Source organism: Gorilla gorilla, chromosome 4, assembly GCF_029281585.2.
Source record: "Gorilla gorilla gorilla isolate KB3781 chromosome 4, NHGRI_mGorGor1-v2.1_pri, whole genome shotgun sequence".
In the NCBI taxonomy this organism is placed as follows: domain Eukaryota; kingdom Metazoa; phylum Chordata; class Mammalia; order Primates; family Hominidae; genus Gorilla; species Gorilla gorilla.
The window spans coordinates 135,826,095-135,851,115 of NC_073228.2; the positions used below are offsets into that span (position 1 = coordinate 135,826,095).

A 25,021-nucleotide genomic window follows, 5' to 3' on the forward strand; every position below is an offset into this window, starting at 1 on the left:
TGGTAATTTTTGGCTGTTCATTCTTTTTCTCTAGTTCCTTGAGGTGTAACATTAGCTTATTTGAAATTTTTCTTTTTAAATTTAGTTATTGTTATAAAATTCCCTCAGTACTGCTTTTGCTATATCCCACGTTTTAATATATTGTGCTTTCATCCGAAGATATTTTCTAATTTCCCTTTTGATTTCTTCTTTGACTCACTGGTTATTCAAGAGTATGTTAAATTTCCACATATTTGTGAATTTTCCAGTATTCCTTCTGCTACTGATTTCTAGTTTTGTTCCATTATGGTCAGAAAAGATACTTGGTATGTTTTCAATCTTCCATTTGTTAAGACTTGTTTTGTGACATAACGTGATCTATTATGGAGAATGTCCTATCTGTGCATGAGAGAAATATATATTCTGCGACTGTCAGGTAGAATGTTTTGTATACATGTTAGGTCCATGTTGTCTATAGCGCTGTTCAAGTCTGCTGTTTGCTTACCTGTTTTCTGTCTGAATGTTCTATCCATTGTTAAAAGTGGGTTATATTGAATTATCCCACAATTATTGTATTACTATTTTTCCCTTCAGTTCTGTCAATGTCTGTTTTATATATTTAGATGCTGATGTTGGGTGCATACATATTTATAACTGTATATCTTCCTGGTGAATTGACCCTTTTATTATTATTTTTGTTCTTCTTTGTCTCTCATGACTGTTTTTGATTTAAAGTCTATCTTGTGTGACATAAATATAGCCACACTGCTCTCTTTTGGTTATCATTTGTATGGAATATCTTTTTCCATCTCTCCATTTTTAGTGTATGTATCCTTAAATCTAAAGAGGGTCACTTGTAGACATCACATCATTAGGTCTTGTTCTTTTATCCATTCAGTCACTCTGTGTTTTGATTGGGAAGTTTAACTTATTTAAAGTAATTATTGATAGGTAAGGACTTAACTATTGTCATTTCACTAATTGCTTCTGTCTTGTAATTCTTTTGTCCCTTTTTCCTTTAGTGCTGTCTTTGTGTTCCACTGCTTTTTGTATATATTGATAATGCTTTTCTTTTCTTCTTTTGTGATTCTTCCATAGGAATTTTGTTTGTGTTGACCATGGGGCTTACGTAAAATCTTACATAGTTGTAACAGTCTAAGCTGATAACTTAATTTCAATTGCATACAAAAACTACACTTATACTTCTCCCCCTCCTGCACTTTATTCATGTCACAATTTATATATTTTATGCTGTATTATTAACATCTTCAGTGAGTTTTTAACATTTTTATCTTTTAACTCGTATACCAGAACTAAAAGTGATTTAATTCTGGTATACTACTATAACAGTATTACTGTATTCTGTACAGTATTACAATTACTATTACATTACTATTGTAATAGTATACTATAAGTAATTAGTGAGCTTGAGGACAGGTCATTTTTAAAGACTCCAAAAGCAATTGCAACAAAAACAAAAATTGACAAATGGGACCTAATCAAACTGAAGAGCTTAATAGTAAACTACTATTACAATATTACTGTATTCTGTATTTATCTATATATTTATCTTTACCAATGAGTCTTATACTTTCATGTTACTGTTTAGCATCCTTGAGTTTCAACTTAAATAATTCCTTTCAGCATTACTTGTTAGGCAGGTCTAGTCATGGTAAATTCCCTCTGCTTTTGTTTGTCTGGGAAACTCCTTGTCTCTCCGTTTTTGAAAGACAGTTTTCCTGGGTGTACTGTTGTTGGTTGATAATTCTTCTTTCAGCACTTTGAATATATCATCCCATTCTCTCTGATCTGTAAGGTTTCTGCTGAGAAATCCACTCATAGTTTTATGGGGGCTCCCCTGTACATGTCAAGTCACTTTTTACTTGCTGCTTTCAAAATTGTCTTTCTATATGACTTTTGACAACTCAATTATAGTGTTTCTCAGTGTGGATTTCTTGGCTTCCTTTTACTTGGGTCCCTTGGGCTTCCTGGATCTAAATATCCATTTCATTCCCCAGATTTGGGATGATTTTAGCCACTATTTCTTCAAATACACTTTCTAGTCCTTTCTCTCTTCTTCTTTGGGACTCCCATAATGCAAATGTTGGTCTGCTTGATAGTGGCTCACAAGTCTCTTAGGATTTCTTCAATCTTTTCATTCTTTTTTCTTCACTAATGGCATAATGCTAAATGACCTTTATTTTTCTTCCAACTTTTATTTTAGATATAGGGGGTACACATGCACATTTGTTACATGGGAAAACTGTGTGTCACTGGGGCTTGGTGTACAAATGGATTTTGTCACCCAGATAGTGAGCATAGTATCCAATGGGTAGCTTTTCAATCTTCACCCTCTTCCCACCCTCCAACCTCAAGTAAGCCCCAGTGTCTACTGTTCCCTTCTTTGTGTCCATGTGTACTCAATGTTTAGTTCCCACTTATGAGAACATATGGTATTTGGTTTTCTGTTCCTGCATTAATTTGCTTAGGATAATGGTCTCTAGCTGCATCCATGTTGATGCAAAAGATATTTCATTCTTTTTTATTTCTGTGTAGTATTCCATGGTGTACGTGTACTACACTTTCTTTATCCAGTCTACCACTGATGGGCGTTTAGGTTGATTCCACGTCTCTGCTATTGTGAAAATAGCTGCAACAAACATATGTGTTCATGTGTCTTTATAGAATGATTCCTTTGGAAATATATCCAGTAATAGGATTGTTGGGTCAAATGATAGCTCTAGGTTCTTTGAGAAATCTGCAAACTTCTTTCCACATTGGCCAAACTAATTTACATTCCCATTCCTCCTGTGTACCAGCAGTGTATAAGCTTTCCCTTTTCTCTACAATCTCACAAACACATTATTTTTTGACTTTTTAATAATAGCCACCTTGACTGGTATGCGATGGTATCTCATTGTGGTTTTGATTTGCATTTCTCTAATGAGAAGAAGACATACTTCTTTAGTCTTCTTTATATTCATGTCTTCTGCCCATTTTTTAATAGGATCTTTTTTTGCTTGCTGATTTAAATTTCTTATAGATTCTGGATATTAGATCTTTGTTGGATGCATAGTTTGCAAATATTTTCTCCCATTCTGTAGGTTGTCCGTTTACTGTGTTGATAGTTTATTTTGCTGTGCAGAAGCTCTTCAGTTTAATTAGGTCCCATTTGTCAATTTTTGTTTTTCTTGCAATTGCTTTTGGAGTCTTTAAAAATGACCTGTCCTCAAGCTCACTAATTCTTTATTCTTCTTGAGCTAGTGTGCTGTTATATTGCTCTACTGAATTTTTCTTTTATTCTTTTTTATTTTTTTTTAGAGCAGTCTTGCTGTGTCACCCAGGCTGGAGTGCAGTAGCATAATCATAGCTCACCGTAACGTCAAACTCCTTGGCTCAAGTGATCCTCCCACCTCAGCCTCCTAAAGCATTGGGATTATAGGCAAGGGCCACTGTGCCTGGCCTCAGTTCAGTGATAGTATTCTTCAGCTCCAAAAATTCCTATTTTGTTCTTTTTAAAACTTTCTTTTTGTTGAAATTCTTATTTGGTTCATGTATTGTTCTCAACTTGTCGAGCATCTTTTTAATGATTATTTTGAATTAGTTGTCAGACAATTTGTATATCTCCATTTCATTAGGGTCAGTTTCTGGGGATTTATCTTGTTCCTTTGCTTGGACCATGTTTCCCTGCTTCTTAATTTTCCTTGACAATTTTACTTGTATCAGCACCTACGCATTAGAAAATAACAGCCACTTCTCCCAGTCTGGCATTGTACAGAAGACCCTTATGAATAAGCCTACCCAGGGATCTCGCAAACCTTTGTGCTAGTCCAAACCACCGTCTTTGTTGTTATCAGCCTCCAGGCATTTACAATATGTCAGATCTTGTCAACATTGTAAGACAGGTGTGACAGAAGGTAGTCCCAAGAACATCCCTTGAAAAGTTGGAACATTGGACACAAAGTCCAACTTTCTCTCCCGAGGGAGAAGCTGGAATCTTTTTTTCCCCCCATTCACTCTGCACTGAGCTAGGTGGAGAGCCTATGGCAAATGTTTGTGTCCTAGACCAAATTGTCATCTTTGTTCTCAGCAGTCACCAATCACCTTGGGTATGTTGGGTCCCATCAGTACTCTGAGACAGGCAAGACCGAAATCAGTTCCCTCAGGCATCCCTCAGAGAATTCAGAACACTGGATGTATTGTCAAGTCCCTTATCTTGCTCTTCCCCTCAGGGAGAAGCTGAAAGCTGTGGTATGGGTTTCCTCTCAACTGTATGATGCTGTGCTAGGAGTAGGAATTATGGTGAGGATGTCTCAAATTTTCCTACTGGCTTTGATGTGGCTGGCCCCATGCTTGCCAGGATGCAGGCACCTGTCGACTATTTTCTGAATTTTTCACAAAGGGAACTGGTCCATATATTGCTGTTGAATTGGTGTGTCCATAAGGAGTAGGCAGATCCATGGCTTCCTGTTTCAACATCTTGCTGACACCATTCTCACATTTTGTTTTGTTCTGATATCTCTTTTTAATGTTAGAGGCTTTCCTCAGAAGTCTGGTGATCCTTGGCTCTCTGTTCATATTTAAAAGTGGGTCCTAAAAGGCTAAGTGGTATCCCTATGGCCTAGGTGGGGCTTGTCACATAGTTGGCTTCACTGTAGGGTCTTCCACCTGGTCAGTTTCATTGAGGACTCCTGGGGTCAGTATCTTTAGGTATTTTCTTCTGGGGTACTCAGTTCCTGAGAAAATAATCTTCCATTTTCTCAACAGAAGGTTCAAGTCTGGGAAGCTGACAAGAAAAATGGGCTGCTGGGGTGGGGTGGAAATAAGCAATGGGTGAGCAGATCCCATAATTTAGGATGTACACTTTTACTTAATTCCCTCTTCCAAATTCAGTACATTATCTGCAGCAGTCAGCTTTGGCTGTTTTAATAAACAACCACAAAATCTCAGTGGCACAAAGTGAGAAGCATTTATTCTTTGTTTCCATGTCTATTAGTTGGCTCAGGTAACTCAGATTACAGATCTGCAGATCAGCTGGGGCAGCTCTCTGAAGTGAGCTGGTTGCCTAGACTGCTCCACTCTGTAACTCTCATTCTGGGGTTCCACGAGAGAGGCAGAAGCTAATTAGGGTACATTCTCATGACAATGGCAAAAGTGCAAGAAGACAAGCCCAACCATTTAAGCAATTTGAAAGCTTTTCTTAAATTGTGTTTGTTGCAGAAAGCAAGTGACATGGCCAATCCCAAAGCCAGAGTGGAAAAGTATACTCCATCCATTACGAGGGTATGAATATAATACTACAGAGAAACGAATAATTGGGACTGACATTTCAAAATACCACAGTATCCCTGCTATTAAAAGGACTTAGTATTCTCCAGTCTAGAGTCCCTGTTTCAAAATATTCTAAAGAATAAATCTCCAGGCTCCCTTTGAGCAGGAAAGGAGCAGTTAACCACATCTTTCATGTTTTTGACACCTATTTACAAGCATTTGGCACAACCAAATTATGAGCTTTTCTGTGACACTATAGTGCAAATTGGCTTGTTTCTGGGGTATTCACATTGTTGGTTTAGGACTCCGCTTTCTTAGGTCTGCTGTATCAGACCACCTGATTAACCTTCCAAACTTTGTACTTTCTTTTTTTCAATTATCTTTGTCCTTATGAGTGTATTACTTTAAAGAAAAAGCTGTTTTCTGCCATTGCAAGATTGTAGAGTAAGGCATGTATTTGATCTGCCATCATTAACCAAAGGCTATATTTATATGTATAATAAATGTAAATAACTCTTAATTTGTGGAGAAAATTCAAGCAGGGACTTGGCCTAGCTAACATTTAAGTTATTTGCTGAAAAGTAAGATAAGTACAGGAAAAAAAAAGATAACACATGGTTCAAGAGAACAAGTATACATTCATTAGGTGCAAAATTGATTAATAATTGGATGTGTATTACATATAAATGCTAAATGACATTTCTTCATCCTTCCTTGATCTGAGGGCTTTTGCTCTATTAGTCCTATGTGACTGGGAATGAAACACAATGGGTAATGGTCAGGGAAGTGAGGTGTTGGTGAGGAAGAGGAGTATGCCTTCTCGAAAGGGACGTTTATTCATTGGAGGATTTGTGGACAAAAGAATAATTTCTATAGTAGAGCAATTTAAGGTTGGAATTACTTTCTCACCTAAATAATCTGATTTTCTGAACAGTTCAGGTGATGGAAAGCTCTCTTCAAAACTCTTGTATTCTGCATAAGAGTCTGTGACTGAATAGCTCAGAAGAGAACTGGCCATACCATGGTGCAAACTTAATCCTGTAGAATAAAGGAAAAAAAATGGATAAATCTTTTGATACAAAACAGATGTGAAATCCTAAAACTTGAAATGTATGGAAATGTACATGCTTAGTTATATATTATTACTAGAACATAAAACTGCTTCTACATACAACTAAAAAGGCATAATATTTTAAACTATTTTAATTTGATCTTGGACAATCATTCTATTTTTGATGGTGATAAATTTGTTATAATCCCCTTTTGTTGTTTTTCAAAGTTTTACAACTTACTCCTTTTCTCTAGTCTGGTTCAGTTGTGATTCTTGGCTCAAAAATTTAATTTTTTTTTTTTTTTTTTTTTTGAGACCGAGTCTCACTCTATAGCCCAGGGTGGAGTGCAGTAGCACGATTTCGGCCCACTAAAACCTCCGCCTCCCGGGTCCCAGTTCAAGCAATTCTCCTGCTTCAGCCTCCCGAGTAGCTGGGATTTCAGGAATGTGCCACCGTCCTGGCTAATTTTTTTTTTTTTTTTTTTTTGTATTTTTAGTAGAGACGGGGTTTTACCATGTTGGCCAGGCTGGTCTTGAACTCCTGACCTCATGATCCACCTGCCTTGGCCTCCCAAAGTACTCGGATTACAGGCGTGAGCCACCGTGCCCAGCCAAAATTTAAGTTTTATATATAAGTAACCCACTAATTGTAAGCTAACTAGCTGAGGAAAGGGTGATTCTAGTTATTTCATCTAAAAAACAACGAACCTACACATACACAAATATATTAAAGGAATTTAATAAGAGAGCATGGAAATAGACTCACACATAGATAAGCAACTGATTTTTGACCAATATGTAAAGGCAATTCAGTGGAGAAAGGATAGTCTTTTAAACAAAATGTGCTGTAACAACTAGGTATCCATATAAAAAAACAAAATAAAAAAACTTGCACTCATACCTTCCATCATGTAAAGAAATTAACTCTAAATGCATCATATATCTAAATGTAATTCCTAAAACTCTAAAACTTCTTTTAAAAAATGGAGAAAATTGCAACACCGAGTTACGCAAAGAATTTTTTTATATAACACTAAAAAAGATTCACAAAACAATAGCACTGATAATTTGGACTTCAGCAAAATTTAAAAATTCCCTTCAAAAGAGACTATTAAAAGACAAGCTATAGGCTGGGTGCAGTGGCTCACGCCTGTAATCCCAGCATTTTGGGAGACCGAGGCAGGCAGATCACGAGGTCAAGAGATAGAGACCAACCTGGCCAACATGGTGAAACCCCATCTCTACTAAAAGTACAAAAATTAGCTGGGTGTGGCGACATGCACCTGTAGTCTCAGCTACTTGGGAACCTGAGGCAGGGGAATCTCTTGAACCCAGGAGGTGGAGGTTGCAGTGAATCAAGATCAAGATCGGCCACTGAACTCCAGCCTGGCGACAGAGTGAGACTCCATCCAAAAAAAAAGAAAAAAGAAAAAAAAAAGACAAGCTACAGATAGGGAGGAAACATTTGCAAATGGACTGAAATCCAGAATGTAAAGAACTGGCTCGGCACAGTGGCTCATGCCTGTAATAACAGCACTTTGGGATGCCAAGGTGAGAGGATCATCTGAGCCCAGGAGTTTGAGACCAGCCTGAGCAACATAGTGGAACCCCGTCTCTACAAAAAAAAAAAAAAAGAAAGAAAAACCAGAATATGAAGAACTATGAAAACTCAATAATAAGAAAACAAATCCTCAATAAGAAAATGGACAAATATTTGAACAGAGAATCTTCCCAGACTCAGCAGTCTTAAAGTCATTCCTATGGGAGTGGACTAGAATGAAGAACTGTCCAATAAATGATGGTGACAGAACATAGTACTAAAAGTTAAGAAGAACCAGAGATTTGGTAAGAAAAGGGAAAATGTGCTCTGCTATATTTAGTCTACATTTATTAAACATTTCCAATATGACAAGATAGAGATCAACACTGATAGAAACTGGTTGCCGGGGTCAGGGGTGGTGAGTAAGAGATCAAAGGGGAGCATTGTTCTGAAAACCTATTATTTCCTGCCCTGGAACTAACTTACACCTATCTCTGCTCATCCATTACCTACTTGAGACAACTAACTCTTTGTCCTTCCTCCTAAGACCTCACCACAAATTTTTCTCCTATGCCAACTCGCTTGTTAAAAATGAGAATTGTTTTCTACCTAGCCATCTTCTCCAGCTGCCATTGCAACACTTAAATTGACTGACTCAATCTACCATCCTTCTCCATATCCTCAACTGTCAGAGTAGTAGGCTGTCCCTCTGAGCATCTTTTGCTTTCCCTTCTCCAACTGCCCTAGAGTGTCCTGTCCCTGTCCTTGCTAACTTTTATCCTTCTCACACTGTCTTCATCTTTCCCATCCACATATTGTATCTGTCTTGCCTTCCATTTCTCAAAATTTCATGAATACCCCTCATAGCTGAGCTATCCTTAACACCAAGCCCCAGAACTCAAGCCAGGCTCAGAAATAAGGAAAGCCCACCATCTGGGTAGTTGAGTAGAAAAAATAATGTTAATGCTGTATCAGTGGGAGGCTGTCCTGGTGTCACAAGTTAGAAATGTAAATGCAATTAAAAAATGTATTTTTATCAAATTGTTCATTGTTAAAATGACAAATAGTTCTACAAGGCTTATAGCAAAAACTGCAATCTCTTGTATCATATCTCCCCATCATAATTTTCTACTCGCTAGAGACAACTACTTTCAACTCTACTAATGATTTCTTTTGATGGGCACCTCCTTTACATTTCTAAATTAAATGCATTCAATGTTTCTATTATTATGACTATTCAAATATACTCGTAGCCAAGCCCTATACTGTGAGCCACATTCATCACCTTTTTGCTACAATTTCTTTTCCTTTGAGCTATTTATTACCTAATTTTAAAATTTGTTTTCTAAGTACTTATTAAGTATTAATACTAAGTACTATTTTGTTCCAACTTTTTTTTTCTTTCTTTTTGAGATGCAGTCTCACTCTGTCACCCAGGCTGGAGTGTAGTGGCAGGATCTTGGGTCACTGCAACCTCCGCCTCCCAAGCTCAACCAACCCTCCCACCTCAGCCTCCTGAGTAGCTGGGATTACAGGTGCGTGCTGCTACTCCTGGCTAATTTTTTGTACTTTTAGTAGAGATGGTCTCGAACTCCTGACCTCAAGTAATCCTCCCACCTTGGCCTCCCATAGTACTGGTATTACAGGCATGAACCACAGCGCCCAGCCTTGTTCCAACTTTTCCCAAGAGTATAAATTTCTTCTCAATACTTTTAAAAACACCAGGTTATCTATTTTTTATTTTCCTCTCTCTCTCCCTCTTCTTCTGTCTTTTCTTCTTTTTTAAAAAAGTATAGCTATTGGAGATCTCAATCCATTTGCTCAAATTTGGACTGTTTGTCCTCCATGCATCCTACACAGTTGTCTTCTTGGTATTTCCCTTTACCATTATCCTAAGAAATTAACATATTTCCTGTATTAGATAAGAGACTCTGATTCCTAGATCCCATGATTTCTTCCTTATTGATTTATTTCCTGGTTCACGAACATCTGCTTCATTTCTGAGAAAAGGTACAAAGAATATGTGTCTAAAAATTCCTTTATCCTAACAACTGAGTGACAGTTTGGCTGGGTAAGAATTCTAGGTTAGTATATTTAAGAGACTGATTCAATTTTTTGATGTGTGACAGCTTTTAAACCTCACTGTTCCCTCTTCCCCTTCCCACTTCACATCTGGGTGACAAGAGAGCCTTGGTGTTCCATCTTTTGGCAATGGTAGCAAGTTTAAACCATGCACAGGAAACCTCAACCTGGTCCAATCCTCTTAACATCATGAAAACTACAGGCCAGGTCTCCTTCCCCTGCATTCTCAAGTCATTTTCAGTCCTGCTTGGAGTCACCTTTCCCCCAAGAAAGGCTTGTTATATGAGTAATATACCTTTCCATACCTTCTTGGTGTGTGGATGGCATAATCAGTGTTGACATCCAGGACAACTTTTGAGTGGGAGTCCATCTTGACTCTGCAAAATCAGTGTTCTTCAGAATTCTGAATACGTTTTTCTCTCCACCATGTTCTACCTTCTGGAGTTGTTCTTCAGAAGTCCAATGCCATTGATATTCTTGATCGCTTATTGCAACTGATTATTTTTTCTCTGGAAAACTAATAAATTTCTCTATCCTGAGAATTTAAAAATTATATAATGTTGTAACTTGGTGTGGTTTTTTTTTTCATTTATTGGTGTGAGCACAGTTTGCACCGTCCAAACTTGGCTCTCAGTATCTCTGTTCATACTATTCAGAATCTGAATGGCTCTTTCAGTAAATACACTCATGACCATTTTTAATTCTAGAAAAATTTCTAGCTTTGTGTGTTTAATAATTTTCCTTCTGTTTACTCTATAATGTCTGAACTACTGTTTTTGAGATGTTAGAATCATTGGACTCATCTTCTGATTATTTTTCTTGTTAAAATAACAACTTTATTGAGATATAATTCACATGCCATAGAACTCGCCCCTCACCCCCCTTTTCTTTTTTTTTTTTTTGAGATGGAGTCTCGCTCTCTCACCTAGGCTAGAGTGCTATGGTGTGATCTCAGCTCACTATAACCTCCGCCTCCCAGGTTCAAACAATTCTCCTGCCTCAAAAATTCCAAGTAGCTGAGATTAGAGGTGCACACCGCCATGCCTGGCTAATTTTTTGTATTTTAGTAGAGACAGGGTTTCACCGTGTTGCCCAGGCTGGTCTCGATCTCCTAGGCTCAGGCAATCCACCCGCCTCGGCCTCCCAACGTGCTAGGATTACAGGGGTGAGTCACCGTGCCTGGCCAAAACTCACCCTTTTAAAGTGTACAATCAGTGGTTTTTTCGTAGACTTATGGAGTTGTGTCACCACTGATGCTATTTCTATCCTTTATCTTCTCTTTCATGTTTGTTCAACTTTTTGGAATATTTCCTTAAATTTATCATCCAATTCTACAGAATGTTTTCTGATTTCATATTTTTATTTTTTAACGAATTTTTTTGTTCTGAACACTTTTTACAGGAGCCTGCACTTGTTTCATGGACATAACATTTTTTCATCATCCTGAGGATATTAATGAAACTGTGGCTTTTTAAAAGATTTTTCTTGTATTGTCATTGTCCTTCAAGTTTCTTTTATTTAGTATCTGTTATTTTAAATGTTTACTTAAAATGTCTGCTAATTCTTGAATGTTCGAGAATGAAGTACCAAAATGGCATAATAACTGGGGCTTAGGAAGAAGTGGATTTTACTGAAGAGTATTTAGACAGGGACCAGGCCACATTACCAGAACGCACAAATTCCAGTCTTCTCCTGGGGACAGAAACTTCCAAAAGAGGAATCCTCTAATCTTCTAGTTGGAGTGTATTTGCCTGAGTGCATAAGGGGTCTGGGGATTTCACATCAAAATATACAGACTTTCACTTAATTCCCTTTCCTCCCCGGCCACTGCTAGTTTTCAGTACAGTATCCTTGAATCCAGTCCCTCTGCTTCAATGTCTTAGACTACCAGGGTGGGAAGAAGCATAGTTGCCTGGCCACAGTGTGTTAGGGAAAGGATCAAAGCATCTAACTGTTACTTTTGAAGATTCCAAAAAATCTTATTTTAAAGATTTCCTCCAGGAATATGTAATGCCTCTAATTCCTGAACCTTTAGCCTGAATCAGTTTGTTTCTTGCTTTGTCTCTACTCTAGACACCTAGTTTTCAGCTTTTTTTTTTTTTTTTAAGATCTGTTAAGATGGCCGAATAGGAACAGCTCCGGTCTACAGCTCCCAGCGTGAGCGACGCAGAAGACGGGTGATTTCTGCATTTCCATCTGAGGTACCGGGTTCATCTCACTAGGGAGTGCCAGACAGTGGGCGCAGGCCAGTGGGTGCGCGCACCGTGCGCGAGCCGAAGCAGGGCGAGGCATTGCCTCACCTGGGAAGCGCAAGGGGTCAGGGAGTTCCCTTTCCGAGTCAAAGAAAGGGGTGACGGACGCACCTGGAAAATCGGGTCACTCCCACCCGAATATTGCGCTTTTCAGACCGGCTTAAAAAACGGCGCACCATGAGACTATATCCCACACCTGACTCGGAGGGTCCTACGCCCATGGAATCTCGCTGATTGCTAGCACAGCAGTCTGAGATCAAACTGCAAGGCGGCAGCGAGGCTGGGGGAGGGGCGCCCGCCATTGCCCAGGCTTGCTTAGGTAAACAAAGCAGCCGGGAAGCTCGAACTGGGTGGAGCCCACCACAGCTCAAGGAGGCTTGCCTGCCTCTGTAGGCTCCACCTCTGGGCGCAGGGCACAGACAAACAAAAAGACAGCAGTAACCTCTGCAGACTTAAATGTCCCTGTCTGACAGCTTTGAAGAGAGCAGTGGTTCTCCCAGCACGCAGCTGGAGATCTGAGAACGGGCAGACTGCCTCCTCAAGTGGGTCCCTGACCCCTGACCCCCGAGCAGCCTAACTGGGAGGCACCCCCCAGCAGGGGCACACTGACACCTCACACGGCAGGGTATTCCAACAGACCTGCAGCTGAGGGTCCTGTCTGTTAGAAGGAAAACTAACAAACAGAAAGGACATCCACACCGAAAACCCATCTGTACATCACCATCATCAAAGACCAAAAGTAGATGAAACCACAAAGATGGGGAAAAAACAGAACAGAAAAACTGGAAACTCTAAAACGCAGAGCACCTCTCCTCCTCCAAAGGAACGCAGTTCCTCACCAGCAACGGAACAAAGCTGGATGGAGAATGATTTTGACGAGCTGAGAGAAGAAGGCTTCAGACGATCAAATTACTCTGAGCTACGGGAGGACATTCAAACCAAAGGCAAAGAAGTTGAAAACTTTGAAAAAAATTTAGACGAATGTATAACTAGAATAACCAATACAGAGAAGTGCTTAAAGGAGCTGATGGAGCTGAAAACCAAGGCTCGAGAACTACGTGAAGAATGCAGAAGCCTCACGAGCCGATGCGATCAACTGGAAGAAAGGGTATCAGCAATGGAAGATGAAATGAATGAAATGAAGCGAGAAGGGAAGTCTAGAGAAAAAGAATAAAAAGAAATGAGCAAAGCCTCCAAGAAATATGGGACTATGTGAAAAAACCAAATCTACGTCTGATTGGTGTACCTGAAAGTGATGCGGAGAATGGAACCAAGTTGGAAAACACTCTGCAGGATATTATCCAGGAGAACTTCCCCAATCTAGCAAGGCAGGCCAACATTCACATTCAGGAAATACAGAGAACGCCACAAAGATACTCCTCGAGAAGAGCAACTCCAAGACACATAATTGTCAGATTCACCAAAGTTGAAATGAAGGAAAAAATGTTAAGGGCAGCCAGAGAGAAAGGTCGGGTTACCCTCAAAGGGAAGCCCATCAGACTAACAGCGGATTTCTCGGCAGAAACCCTACAAGCCAGAAGAGAGTGGGGGCCAATATTCAACATTCTTAAAGAAACGAATTTTCAACCCAGAATTTCATATCCAGCCAAACTAAGCTTCATAAGTGAAGGAGGAATAAAATACTTTACAGACAAGCAAATGCTGAGAGATTTTGTCACCACCAGGCCTGCCCTAAAAGAGCTCCTGAAGGAAGTGCTAAACATGGAAAGGAACAACCGGTACCAGCCGCTGCAAATTCATGCCAAAATGTAAAGACCATCGAGACTAGGAAGAAACTGCATCAACTAATGAGCAAAATCACCAGCTAACATCATAATGACAGGATCAAATTCACACATAACAATATTGACTTTAAATGTAAATGGACTAAATTCTCCAATTAAAAGACACAGACTGGCAAGTTGGATAAAGAGTCAAGACCCATCAGTGTGCTATATTCAGGAAATCCATCTGATGTGCAGAGACACACATAGGCTCAAAATAAAAGGATGGAGGAAGATCTACCAAGCAAATGGAAAACAAAAAAAGGCAGGGGTTGCAATCCTAGTCTCTGATAAAACAGACTTTAAACCAACAAAGATCAAAAGAGACAAAGAAGGCCATTACATAATGGTAAAGGGATCAATTCAACAAGAGGAGCTAACTATCCTAAATATATATGCACCCAATACAGGAGCACCCAGATTCATAAAGCAAGTCCTGAGTGACCTACAAAGAGACTTAGACTCCCACACATTAATAATGGGAGACTTTAACACCCCACTGTCAACATTAGACAGATCAACGAGACAGAAAGTCAACAAGGATACCCAGGAATTGAACTCAGCTCTGCACCAAGCAGACCTAATAGACATCTACAGAACTCTCCACCCCAAATCAACAGAATATACATTTTTTTCAGCACCACACCACACCTATTCCAAAATTGACCACATACTTGGAAGTAAAGCTCTCCTCAGCAAATGTAAAAGAACAGAAATTATAACAAACTATCTCTCAGACCACAGTGCAATCAAACTAGAACTCAGGATTAAAAATCTCACTCAAAGCCGCTCAACTACATGGAAACTGAACAACCTGCTCCTGAATGACTACTGGGTACATAACGAAATGAAGGCAGAAATAAAGATGTTCTTTGAAACCAACGAGAACAAAGACACAACATACCAGAATCTCTGGGATGCATTCAAAGCAGTGTGTAGAGGGAAATTTATAGCACTAAATGCCCACAAGAGAAAGCAGGAAAGATCCAAAACTGACACCCTAACATCACAATTAGAAGAACTAGAAAAGCAAGAGCAAACACATTCAAAAGCTAGCAGAAGGCAAGAAATAACTAAAATCAGAGCAGAACTGAAGGAAATAGAGACACAAAAAACCCTTCAAAAAATCAATGAATCCAGGAGCTGGTTTTTTGAAAGGATCAACAAAATTGATAGACCGCTAGCAAGACTAATAAAGAAAAAAAGAGAGAAGAATCAAATAGACACAATAAAAAATGATAAAGGGGATATCACCACCGATCCCACAGAAATACAAACTACCATCAGAGAATACTACAAACACCTCTACGCAAATAAACTAGAAAATCTAGAAGAAATGGATACATTCCTCGACACATACACTCTCCCAAGACTAAACCAGGAAGAAGCTGAATCTCTGAATAGACCAATAACAGGAGCTGAAATTGTGGCAATAATCAATAGTTTACCAACCAAAAAGAGTCCAGGACCAGATGGATTCACAGCCGAATTCTACCAGAGGTACAAGGAGGAACTGGTACCATTCCTTCTGAAACTATTCCAATCAATAGAAAAAGAGGGAATCCTCCCTAACTCATTTTATGAGGCCAGCATCATTCTGATACCAAAGCCGGGCAGAGACACAACCGAAAAAGAGAATTTTAGACCAATATCCTTGATGAACATTGATGCAAAAATCCTCAATAAAATACTGGCAAACCGAATCCAGCAGCACATCAAAAAGCTTATCCACCATGATCAAGTGGGCTTCATCCCTGGGATGCAAGGCTGGTTCAATATACGCAAATCAATAAATGTAATCCAGCATATAAACAGAGCCAAAGACAAAAACCACATGATTATCTCAATAGATGCAGAAAAAGCCTTTGACAAAATTCAACAACCCTTCATGCTAAAAACTCTCAATAAATTAGGTATTGATGGGACGTATTTCAAAATAATAAGAGCTATCTATGACAAACCCACAGCCAATATCATACTGAATGGGCAAAAACTGGAAGCATTCCCTTTGAAAACTGGCACAAGAGAGGGATGCCCTCTCTCACCGCTCCTATTCAACATAGTGTTGGAAGTTCTGGCTAGGGCAATCAGGCAGGAGAAGGAAATAAAGGGTATTCAATTAGGAAAAGAGGAAGTCAAATTGTCCCTGTTTGCAGACCACATGATTGTTTATCTAGAAAACCCCATTGTCTCAGCCCAAAATCTCCTTAAGCTGATAAGCAACTTCAGCAAAGTCTCAGGATACAAAATCAATGTACAAAAATCACAAGCATTCTTATACACCAACAACAGACAAACAGAGAGCCACATCATGAGTGAACTCCCATTCACAATTGCTTCAAAGAGAATAAAATACCTAGGAATCCAACTTACAAGGGATGTGAAGGACCTCTTCAAGGAGAACTACAAACCACTGCTCAAGGAAATAAAAGAGGATACAAACAAATGGAAGAACATTCCATGCTCATGGGTAGGAAGAATCAATATCGTGAAAATGGCCATACTGCCCAAGGTCATTTACAGATTCAATGCCATCCCCATCAAGCTACCAATGACTTTCTTCACAGAATTGGAAAAAACTACTTTAAAGTTCATATGGAACCAAAAAAGAGCCCGCATTGCCAAGTCAATCCTAAGCCAAAAGAACAAAGCTGGAGGCATCACACTACCTGACTTCAAACTATACTACAAGGCTACAGCAACAAAAACAGCATGGTACTGGTACCAAAACAGAGATATAGATCAATGGAACAGAACAGAGCCCTCAGAAATAACGCCGCATACCTACAACTATCTGATCTTTGACAAACCTGAGAAAAACAAGCAATGGGGAAAGGATTCCCTATTTAATAAATGGTGCTGGGAAAACTGGCTAGCCATATGTAGAAAGCTGAAACTGGATCCCTTCCTTACACCTTATACAAAAATCAATTCAAGATGGATTAAAGATTTAAACGTTAGACCTAAAACCATAAAAACCCTAGAAGAAAACCTAGGCATTACCATTCAGGACATAGGCGTGGGCAAGGACTTCATGTCCAAAACACCAAAAGCAATGGCAACAAAAGCCAAAATTGACAAATGGGATCTAATTAAACTAAAGAGCTTCTGCACAGCAAAAGAAACTACCATCAGAGTGAACAGGCAACCTACAACATGGGAGAAAATTTTCGCAACCTACTCATCTGACAAAGGGCTAATATCCAGAATCTACAATGAACTCAAACAAATTTACAAGAAAAAAACAAACAACCCCATCAAAAAGTGGGCGAAGGATATGAACAGACACTTCTCAAAAGAAGACATTTATGCAGCCAAAAAACACATGAAAAAATGCTCATCATCACTGGCCATCAGAGAAATGCAAATCAAAACCACTATGAGATATCATCTCACACCAGTTAGAATGGCAATCATTAAAAAGTCAGGAAACAACAGGTGCTGGAGAGGATGTGGAGAAATAGGAACACTTTTACACTGTTGGTGGGACTGTAAACTAGTTCAACCATTGTGGAAGTCAGTGTGGCGATTCCTCAGGGATCTAGAACTAGAAATACCATTTGACCCAGCCATCCCATTACTGGGTATATACCCAAAGGACTATAAATCATGCTGCTATAAAGACACATGCACACGTATGTTTACTGCAGCATTATTCACAATAGCAAAGACTTGGAACCAACCCAAATGTCCAACAGTGATAGACTGGATTAAGAAAATGTGGCACATATACACCATGGAATACTATGCAGCCATAAAAAATGATGAGTTCATGTCCTTTGTAAGGACATGGATGAAATTGGAAACCATCATTCTCAGTAAACTATCGCAAGAACAAAAAACCAAACACCGCATATTCTCACTCATAGGTGGGAATTGAACAATGAGATCACATGGACACAGGAAGGGGAATATCACACTCTGGGGACTGTTGTGGGGTGGGGGGAGGGGGGAGGGATAGCATTGGGAGATATACCTAATGCTAGATGACGAGTTAGTGGGTGCAGCGCACCAGCATGGCACATGTATACATATGTAACTAACCTGCACAATGTGCACATGTACCCTAAAACTTAAAGTATAATTAAAAAAAAAAAAAAGAGAAAAATCAGAGGGGAAGGGAATAGGTGGCCCTGCAGGTCTGAATACTGCTGATTTTAAGTGACCTGTCACCACTGAGGAGTCAAATCATACGCTGTGCAGGGAAATTAGGTGTTGAGCCACTCCCCAGGTGCTCAGAAGAGGGGTTTTAAAAATCCATGTATACCATGCGGCTGCTCACCCCTGCAGCTCCACTGTACAGTGGTACATGGATTTCCAAATTCCTTGTTCAGGCTGCCACTGTTGTCCCAGAAGGTCTTTTCCCCCATTCCAAACACTCAGGCAGTTCATTTTTTAAAATGAGGTCCCAGTGGTGAATTGAAAATAACACAATTTTCAGATCGGCATCCCTTCCTGTCATGTCTTTCCCTAGAAAAGTGAATAAAGGCTCTTTGTTGCCCTTTAAAAAAAAAAAAAAAAAAAAGATCTGTTAGGTCAATTATAATTCATTAATCTACCTTCCACATTCCAAACTTTCATTAATTATCTATTGCTAGCTGAGGTCTCTTCTTTTTGAACCTACAGCTTTACAACATTTTTATGCCTTTATTGATATTTTAGTAGGGTTTCAGAAAAGAGAAGTAAATGTGTATTCAATCTTCCACATTAAATATAAAATCCTTAATTAATTTTTCAACGTGTTATAAAGTTACTAGATTCCAAGGTAGAATTAAAACAATAAATCATATGTTAACTAGAATTCTGTGGGCTGCTCAAAACTTAGCCCATCACAGTATTTTATTATGGGAAAAAGTATTTCAAGTTTCAAATATCAATCAGCAAATGAACTCTCAGAATACAAGCAGTTTGTAAGTTAGAGACAACTAATTTTCTATTTCCTTATACCTTTCACATGTCAACTTGATAAACCTAGTAATCAAGGACATTTCTCATATATTTAAACTATGATTTTAGAAAATGCTGATTATGATTAAATGGTATTTTTCTCTAAATAGAGTACAAGACCCATCCAAAAGCATTTGAGACATTCGACAATTATTTGAACCTGTATTATCTTTGAAACTGTATTCCAAGCATGAGATACGAAGATAAAAGATAGTGCTAATTCTCAATGGTTTTAGAGCCATTTTCCTCTTTTTGAAGAGTTAAAGGCAGACAAAAACAATTACACTGTGGTTTTAAGTCTTTTGACAGAAGTATACAGAGTGCCACAGAACTACCAGGGTAGAACAAGTCACCTAGAAAAAGAGAAGTCAGAAGAGGATTCCCAGGAGAAATGGCTCCTGAATTTATTTTTGAAAAAGTTAATAAGGCAAAGAAGTGAGAGGAAGAAGGAGAGAAAAGCATTTCCTGAGCACCTCCCATGTTCTTTTGCACTGCATTCTAGGAAATATTCCTCTAGTCTATTTTCTAGCTCACTAATTTTAGTTGAATTAATTCCAATATTAGACTCTTCAGTTAAGTTTTAATTTGAAATAATATTTTTAGTTCCCAGGGACTATATTTTTTTTCATAGCAGCCTGCTATATTATGGATTCAGCGGCCTCTTGTATCTACAGATATTTAGTTTTGTGCCATTTCCTCAAATGTTAGTTCTGTTTGTTGCATTTGTTGCCTCTTTTCCATGGAACTGGTTTTCTTCAAAAGTTTGGATATTCCTGGTTGCCTTATTTGTGTCTCTGAGAATCTGTTTATATGGCAGTAAGTAAAAATTCTGAAACAGCGGCTTGCTTCTGGAGATTTTGGAAGAGTGATGAGACATTCTGGGAACTTGTGTTCTAGGTGGGGATGTCCTGTATTTTTTAGGTACTGCAGGTGACATGGGGGCACTGCCCTAACTGTCCGGCCAGTGTCCACACTGGAAGTCTGCTGTACCAGAAGTCTCACGGTTCAGAGAGCCATACTAACTTTATTATGGAGTTAACAAACATAAGAATTGACTACATCTTTTACTTTTTTCTTCCTCTGCTATCCTTGTAGCAACATGGAGTTACTTCAGACTCTCCTCTGTTTATCAACTCAGCCCCAACACTGACCCTTAAGAGCCAGCCCCCCCGATAGTTCACTTTGCTTGTGAGTAATTATCAGGGTTTTCTCCTGGCAGCAGGCACTGGTAGCTGCCAGAGTTTCCAATATATTAGGGGATTATGAAAAAGGGACCAGATATTTCAAATGTAGCTCTTAATCCATCACCTTGACAATTCCTTCAAGATCTCTTCTTCTTTTTTTTTTTGTGACGAAGTCTCGCTGTTGTCCCCCAGGCTGGAGTGTAATGACACAATCTTGGGTCACTGCAACCTCCGCCTCCTGGGTTCAAGCGATTCTCTTGTCTCAGCCTCCCGAGTAGCTGGGATTACAGGCGCCTGCCACCACGCCCGGCTAAATTTTGTATTTTTAGTAGAGACGGGGTTTCACCATGTTGGCCAGGCTGGTCTCGAACTCCTGACCTCAAGTCATCCGCCTGCTTTGGCCTCTCAAAGTGCTGGGATTATAGGCGTGAGCCACCGTGCCTGGCCAAGATCTCTTCTATTACAGTCTTTTGCTTTACTGATCAAGGGTTTAGAGTATTTCCAGGCTACTTTTACCTCTGCAGTGGTTTTTTTTCCTGCTGTTGATATGTTCATCAATCTTGTCTCATTTGCTTTTAAGAATTCCTCTGTATTTCTGATGTGCTGGTGGCATCCTTGTTTTCAAAATAACTTTGATTATACCAATATGTAGATGGCTCACAAATTTCTATCTCCAGCCTTTCATATCCAACTATCTGGTTGATATTGCTACTTAGTCATCTTAAATGCACTCTAACTTAATATACTAAAAACTGAATTCCTAGTCTTTTCTTCAAACCAGTTTTTCTTTCAGTGAATGACACTACCTTGTATCCAGTTACACAAGCCAGAAACAGTAGTCATCTTTGACACCTCCATCTCCTTCACTCTTCATTTGCCAAATCCTGTCTCATTACCTAAAATAGCCATCACATCACATCAGCACCCTTCTTTCCATCTCCAATGTCACCACCCTAGTAGAAGGCGCCATTATTTCTCCCCTAAACTACTTGAACAGCCTCTTAACTGCACTCCTGATTCTTTCCAGTCCTTCTTCCACACTGCAGCTAAAGTGATCATATCATTCTCTATTAAAATGACTTCAATGACTTTCTGCTGCTCCAAATATAAACATCAATATTTTTTATATGGACTACAAGGCTATGCAGGGCCTCAAACTGGTTGTCTAATCCTGTCTTACACTCACATATCCTCCTACTCTCTGTACTGCAGTCATACTGGCCTTCTTCAGTTACTCAATACATAATGCTCAGTCCCATGTTAGAGCTTCCCTCTGCCTGAATTTCTCTTTACTCATCTCTGCATAGTTAATTTCTACTCTCCTTCAGATCTTAATTCAATTACCATTCCCTCATGGAAGTCTTCCCTAATTTCTCTGGGTAAACTCAATTAATCACACTCAAGTCAATCTCTTTTACAGTACTTATCACAAGTAATTTCACATTTACTGGCATGTGCTTAAAGGCTTTAAGGATGAGATCTATAGCACAGTCAGAAGGATTCACTTTGGAGTAGGGAAAAGATACCTCTTCCACTGAGATGGGAAGATGGGGAGAGATACAGACGGATGCTTATGTTTGGAGGAAAAACAGAAAGCGGAGGGAGTTCACATTTGACAGTCTTACCTGATACTAGTTCACTATTTGATGAACTACTATCAACCTGGAGGTCATCAGTAACTGATTCCTAAGTGAAATAAGAATTAAAGCTATAGCAAAATTATGAGATTGACCATTTCTATATTATAATCTTGTACAGATTTATTTTAGAAAAATGAAAACATCAACTTTGTATATGTTTCATATATATAATACATTCATTCAGTTTATTGTTCAGATGTAATCTGATATTTAATATTAAACCTAAAAATAAATATTAAAATATAATACTATGAACATATCTTGTAATCGACAATATGCTAGTCAAGTAACTACTGTGGGATGACAGCAAATAGAAGATAGAGGTGAATATTTTTCTGGTTCCCTAGTGGGGAGGGGCTTTTTTTCCATCTATAGAGGCAAATATATAAATCAAAAGAAAAGACTAGTAAGTCTAAAATACTAGAAATAAAATTAAAGGCAAGTAAACAAATATGGAAATATTGGTTATATATGTATGTACAAAAGTACAGCTATCTTTAATATTTAATAGACATTTCACAAAACAGTACAAATGGCCAATAATTTGAGAAAAAAAGTATCGACTTCCCCACCATTCAAAGAAATGAAAAGTAAAAAACATGCTACTTTTCATCTATCTATCTATCTATCTATTTCATATATATACACACACATATATATAAAAGTTTCAGGTAAGATGGTGCTGATTTATCAACATGAATAAAAAAACTTGAAACATGATCCAACCTGTGATCCACTGCAAAGTATTTATCTTAGGGTAACAATGTGAGGTACACAAAAACCTTCTGTAACAGAATGTCTGTGGATATCAATAACAGCAAAACCTAGGAAACAATCTCAATTTCCCAACCACAGGGAAATAGTAATACAAATTACAGTGTATCTATCTACAAGACAAAACACTATGAAGACACTGAAAGTCATATTTTTGAAGACTATTTAATGTATGGGAATATACAATAAGACAACTTGTAATTTTTTTTAAAGCACAGGAAAAAAGGAACAGAAATATATAAAAATTTTAAGAAACTTTCAAAACACTATTTTTTCATAGTAGAAATACTCTACAAGGACTACTTTACACTGTTAAACTATGGATAAAACCCTTTTAAAAAAATGTCTTGTGTTGAAACTGCCTTCCCCCAAAAACATGTTATAAAGGAATATTAAGTTAAAAAAAAATAGAACTTGGCCAGGTGTGATGGCTCATGCCTGTAATCTCAGCACTATGGGAGGCCGTGGCGGGCAGATCGCTTGAGGTCAGGAGTTCGAGACCAGCCTGGCCAACCTGGAGAAACCCCCTCTATACAAAAATTAGCTGGGTGGTGGTACACGCCTGTAATCACATCTACTCAGGAGGTTGGGGCAGGAGAATCGCTTGAACCCAAGAGGCGGAAGCTGCAGTCAGTGAGCCAAGACTGTGCCACTGCACTCCAGCCTGGGTGACAGAGCAAGACTCTGTCTCCAAAAAAAAAAAAAAAGGAACTTGACTATGAAGTTTAATGTTAATGTCAGATGAGTCACAAGCAATTTTTAAAATCTGAGCTTCCCTAAATTAGTGCTGTACAGCTTTAAAATATAGTACAGAATTCATATTAAATACAGCACATCAAGAAGTTATAAAATATTCTAATAAATAAACATTAGAATGCTCTGTAACATATTAAATCCTTAGTAATGAATGTTTCCAGTTGTTAATGGAAAATCAAATGGAAAACATGAAAAAAGGAGTTATTAAGTAACATTTTGTATTTGTCATACAGAAAATTCACCAATTATGGACGTTTCTCCAAAAACGTTTCAAGAGAAAGAGAAAAACAAAAATGCATGACTATGAATCTACCCAAGTCAGAAATTCAAGGCCCTGTCTAAAGACACATCAGTGTTTATAAAAATACTGGTGAGCTATGTAACGTCTACAGAACAAAGCCCATTTTATTCTTTCATCCGGAGGTACATCAGGTACTGATAGTCTCTACACTAAGTGTATCCAAGGACTAAAAGAGAAACATACATACACGCAACGGTGCAATCTTCTCATGCTGGGTGTCTTCACTAGACCTATTTTCTTGCAGGCTTTTCTCTTCTGTAACTCCTAAGCGAGGGCTAACAAAGAGACAACACAATTAGTTTGCACCATCTGGATTTGGCTCTCCACGTCTCTGTTCAGACTCTTTAGAATCTGAAAGGCTCTTTAGGGACATCTTTAGGAAGAAGTAAGGACCAGAGTGGTGACTCGCATCAAAACCCAAATGCAGTGACACAATCGTATAGCTCACTGACCAATTTATCTCACTTCCTTTTACGTAAATTGGCAAGCCTTCCCCTTTTTAAAAATAAATCTTCCTGAAGTCAAATTTTGGGGTCCATGTTCTGAGAAGAGCAAAATCAGAGTACTGTATTTGTTTTGCTCATTGACTGTTAGAATAAAAGGCTACTAGCAGAAAATTCGGCTTGAAGTTTTCTGAGGTGGCAAGCTAGGATGGGGCTGTTACTGGAGGCTACATACCTGAACGGCCCAGAGCCGCTACCTCCCTGCCTGCTCCGCTCTGCTTTCTCTGCAATCTTCGACAAGCCGTGCGCTTTGCCTTTTCTCTTCGAACCTGAGAGAGGGCGGCACGTTTCAGGGCAAGAAACCTACCCACCGGCTTCGGGGGGTCCTGGGCCCGAGGCCTAGCACCCCCGCCCGCCCTCGGTCCCGTCCCGCAGGCAGCTCGGCTGAGCTTACGGTGGGCGATCCTTGAGCCTGTACCTGGCGGGGCCTCCGCCTTCGCTGGAGAGCCTAGGTCTGGCGTCGGGGTGAGATTGAGTCTCTGACCCTCCCGCTTTTTGCGGGTATAGACCCGTAGCGGCCACATTGCTATCCCACCCTACCCCCAGGCCTCGGGTGCCTCTGGACTCTCGATGGCCTGCCTTCCTGAGGATCAGGGCTAAGTCGCAGGGAGTCAGCGTCCAGGCGAGGCCCGCGGAGCAGCCTCACAGCAACCAATCGAGCGAAAGCAAAAGCCCCAGAACTGGAGCCGCCGGGCCTCGCTCCCGCGCTTTTACCTCTGTGAGGCCGCGCAGAGGCTTCTGGGAAAACGGAGGAACGCGGCAGCCGCCCAGCCTTCCTGTAGGGGCCCAGTGGTTACTGGCCCTCTGGCGCAGGTTCCTTCAACTCCAGCGAAACTAGAGTTTTTTGGAAAAAACTTTTTCCTCGTCCAGAAAAAGGTTTAATTCAGCCCCTCCTCCTCCGTCTGAGCACTTAGGTTTCGCCTGTGGCTGCATGCTTAATTCAACTGGGCATGCAGG

The 25,021-nt window shown here is 39.4% G+C and overlaps 1 protein-coding gene across 1 annotated transcript in view; it reads right to left on the reverse strand.

The window, feature by feature from the left end:
* MEIKIN (meiotic kinetochore factor) overlaps positions 1 to 24,782 on the reverse strand; it is a 149,242-nt gene extending 124,460 nt beyond the window's left edge. Inside the window, exons 1-5 of the mRNA XM_019026530.4 lie at positions 24,483 to 24,782; positions 24,240 to 24,333; positions 23,749 to 23,836; positions 21,716 to 21,776; positions 6,160 to 6,288 (exon numbers count right to left, since the gene is read on the reverse strand). Coding sequence (XP_018882075.1) covers positions 6,160 to 6,288; positions 21,716 to 21,776; positions 23,749 to 23,836; positions 24,240 to 24,333; positions 24,483 to 24,588 — 478 coding nt within the window. The 5' untranslated portion in view covers positions 24,589 to 24,782. The remainder of the gene's footprint in view (positions 1 to 6,159; positions 6,289 to 21,715; positions 21,777 to 23,748; positions 23,837 to 24,239; positions 24,334 to 24,482) is intronic.
* Positions 24,783 to 25,021: the final 239 nt, after the last annotated feature.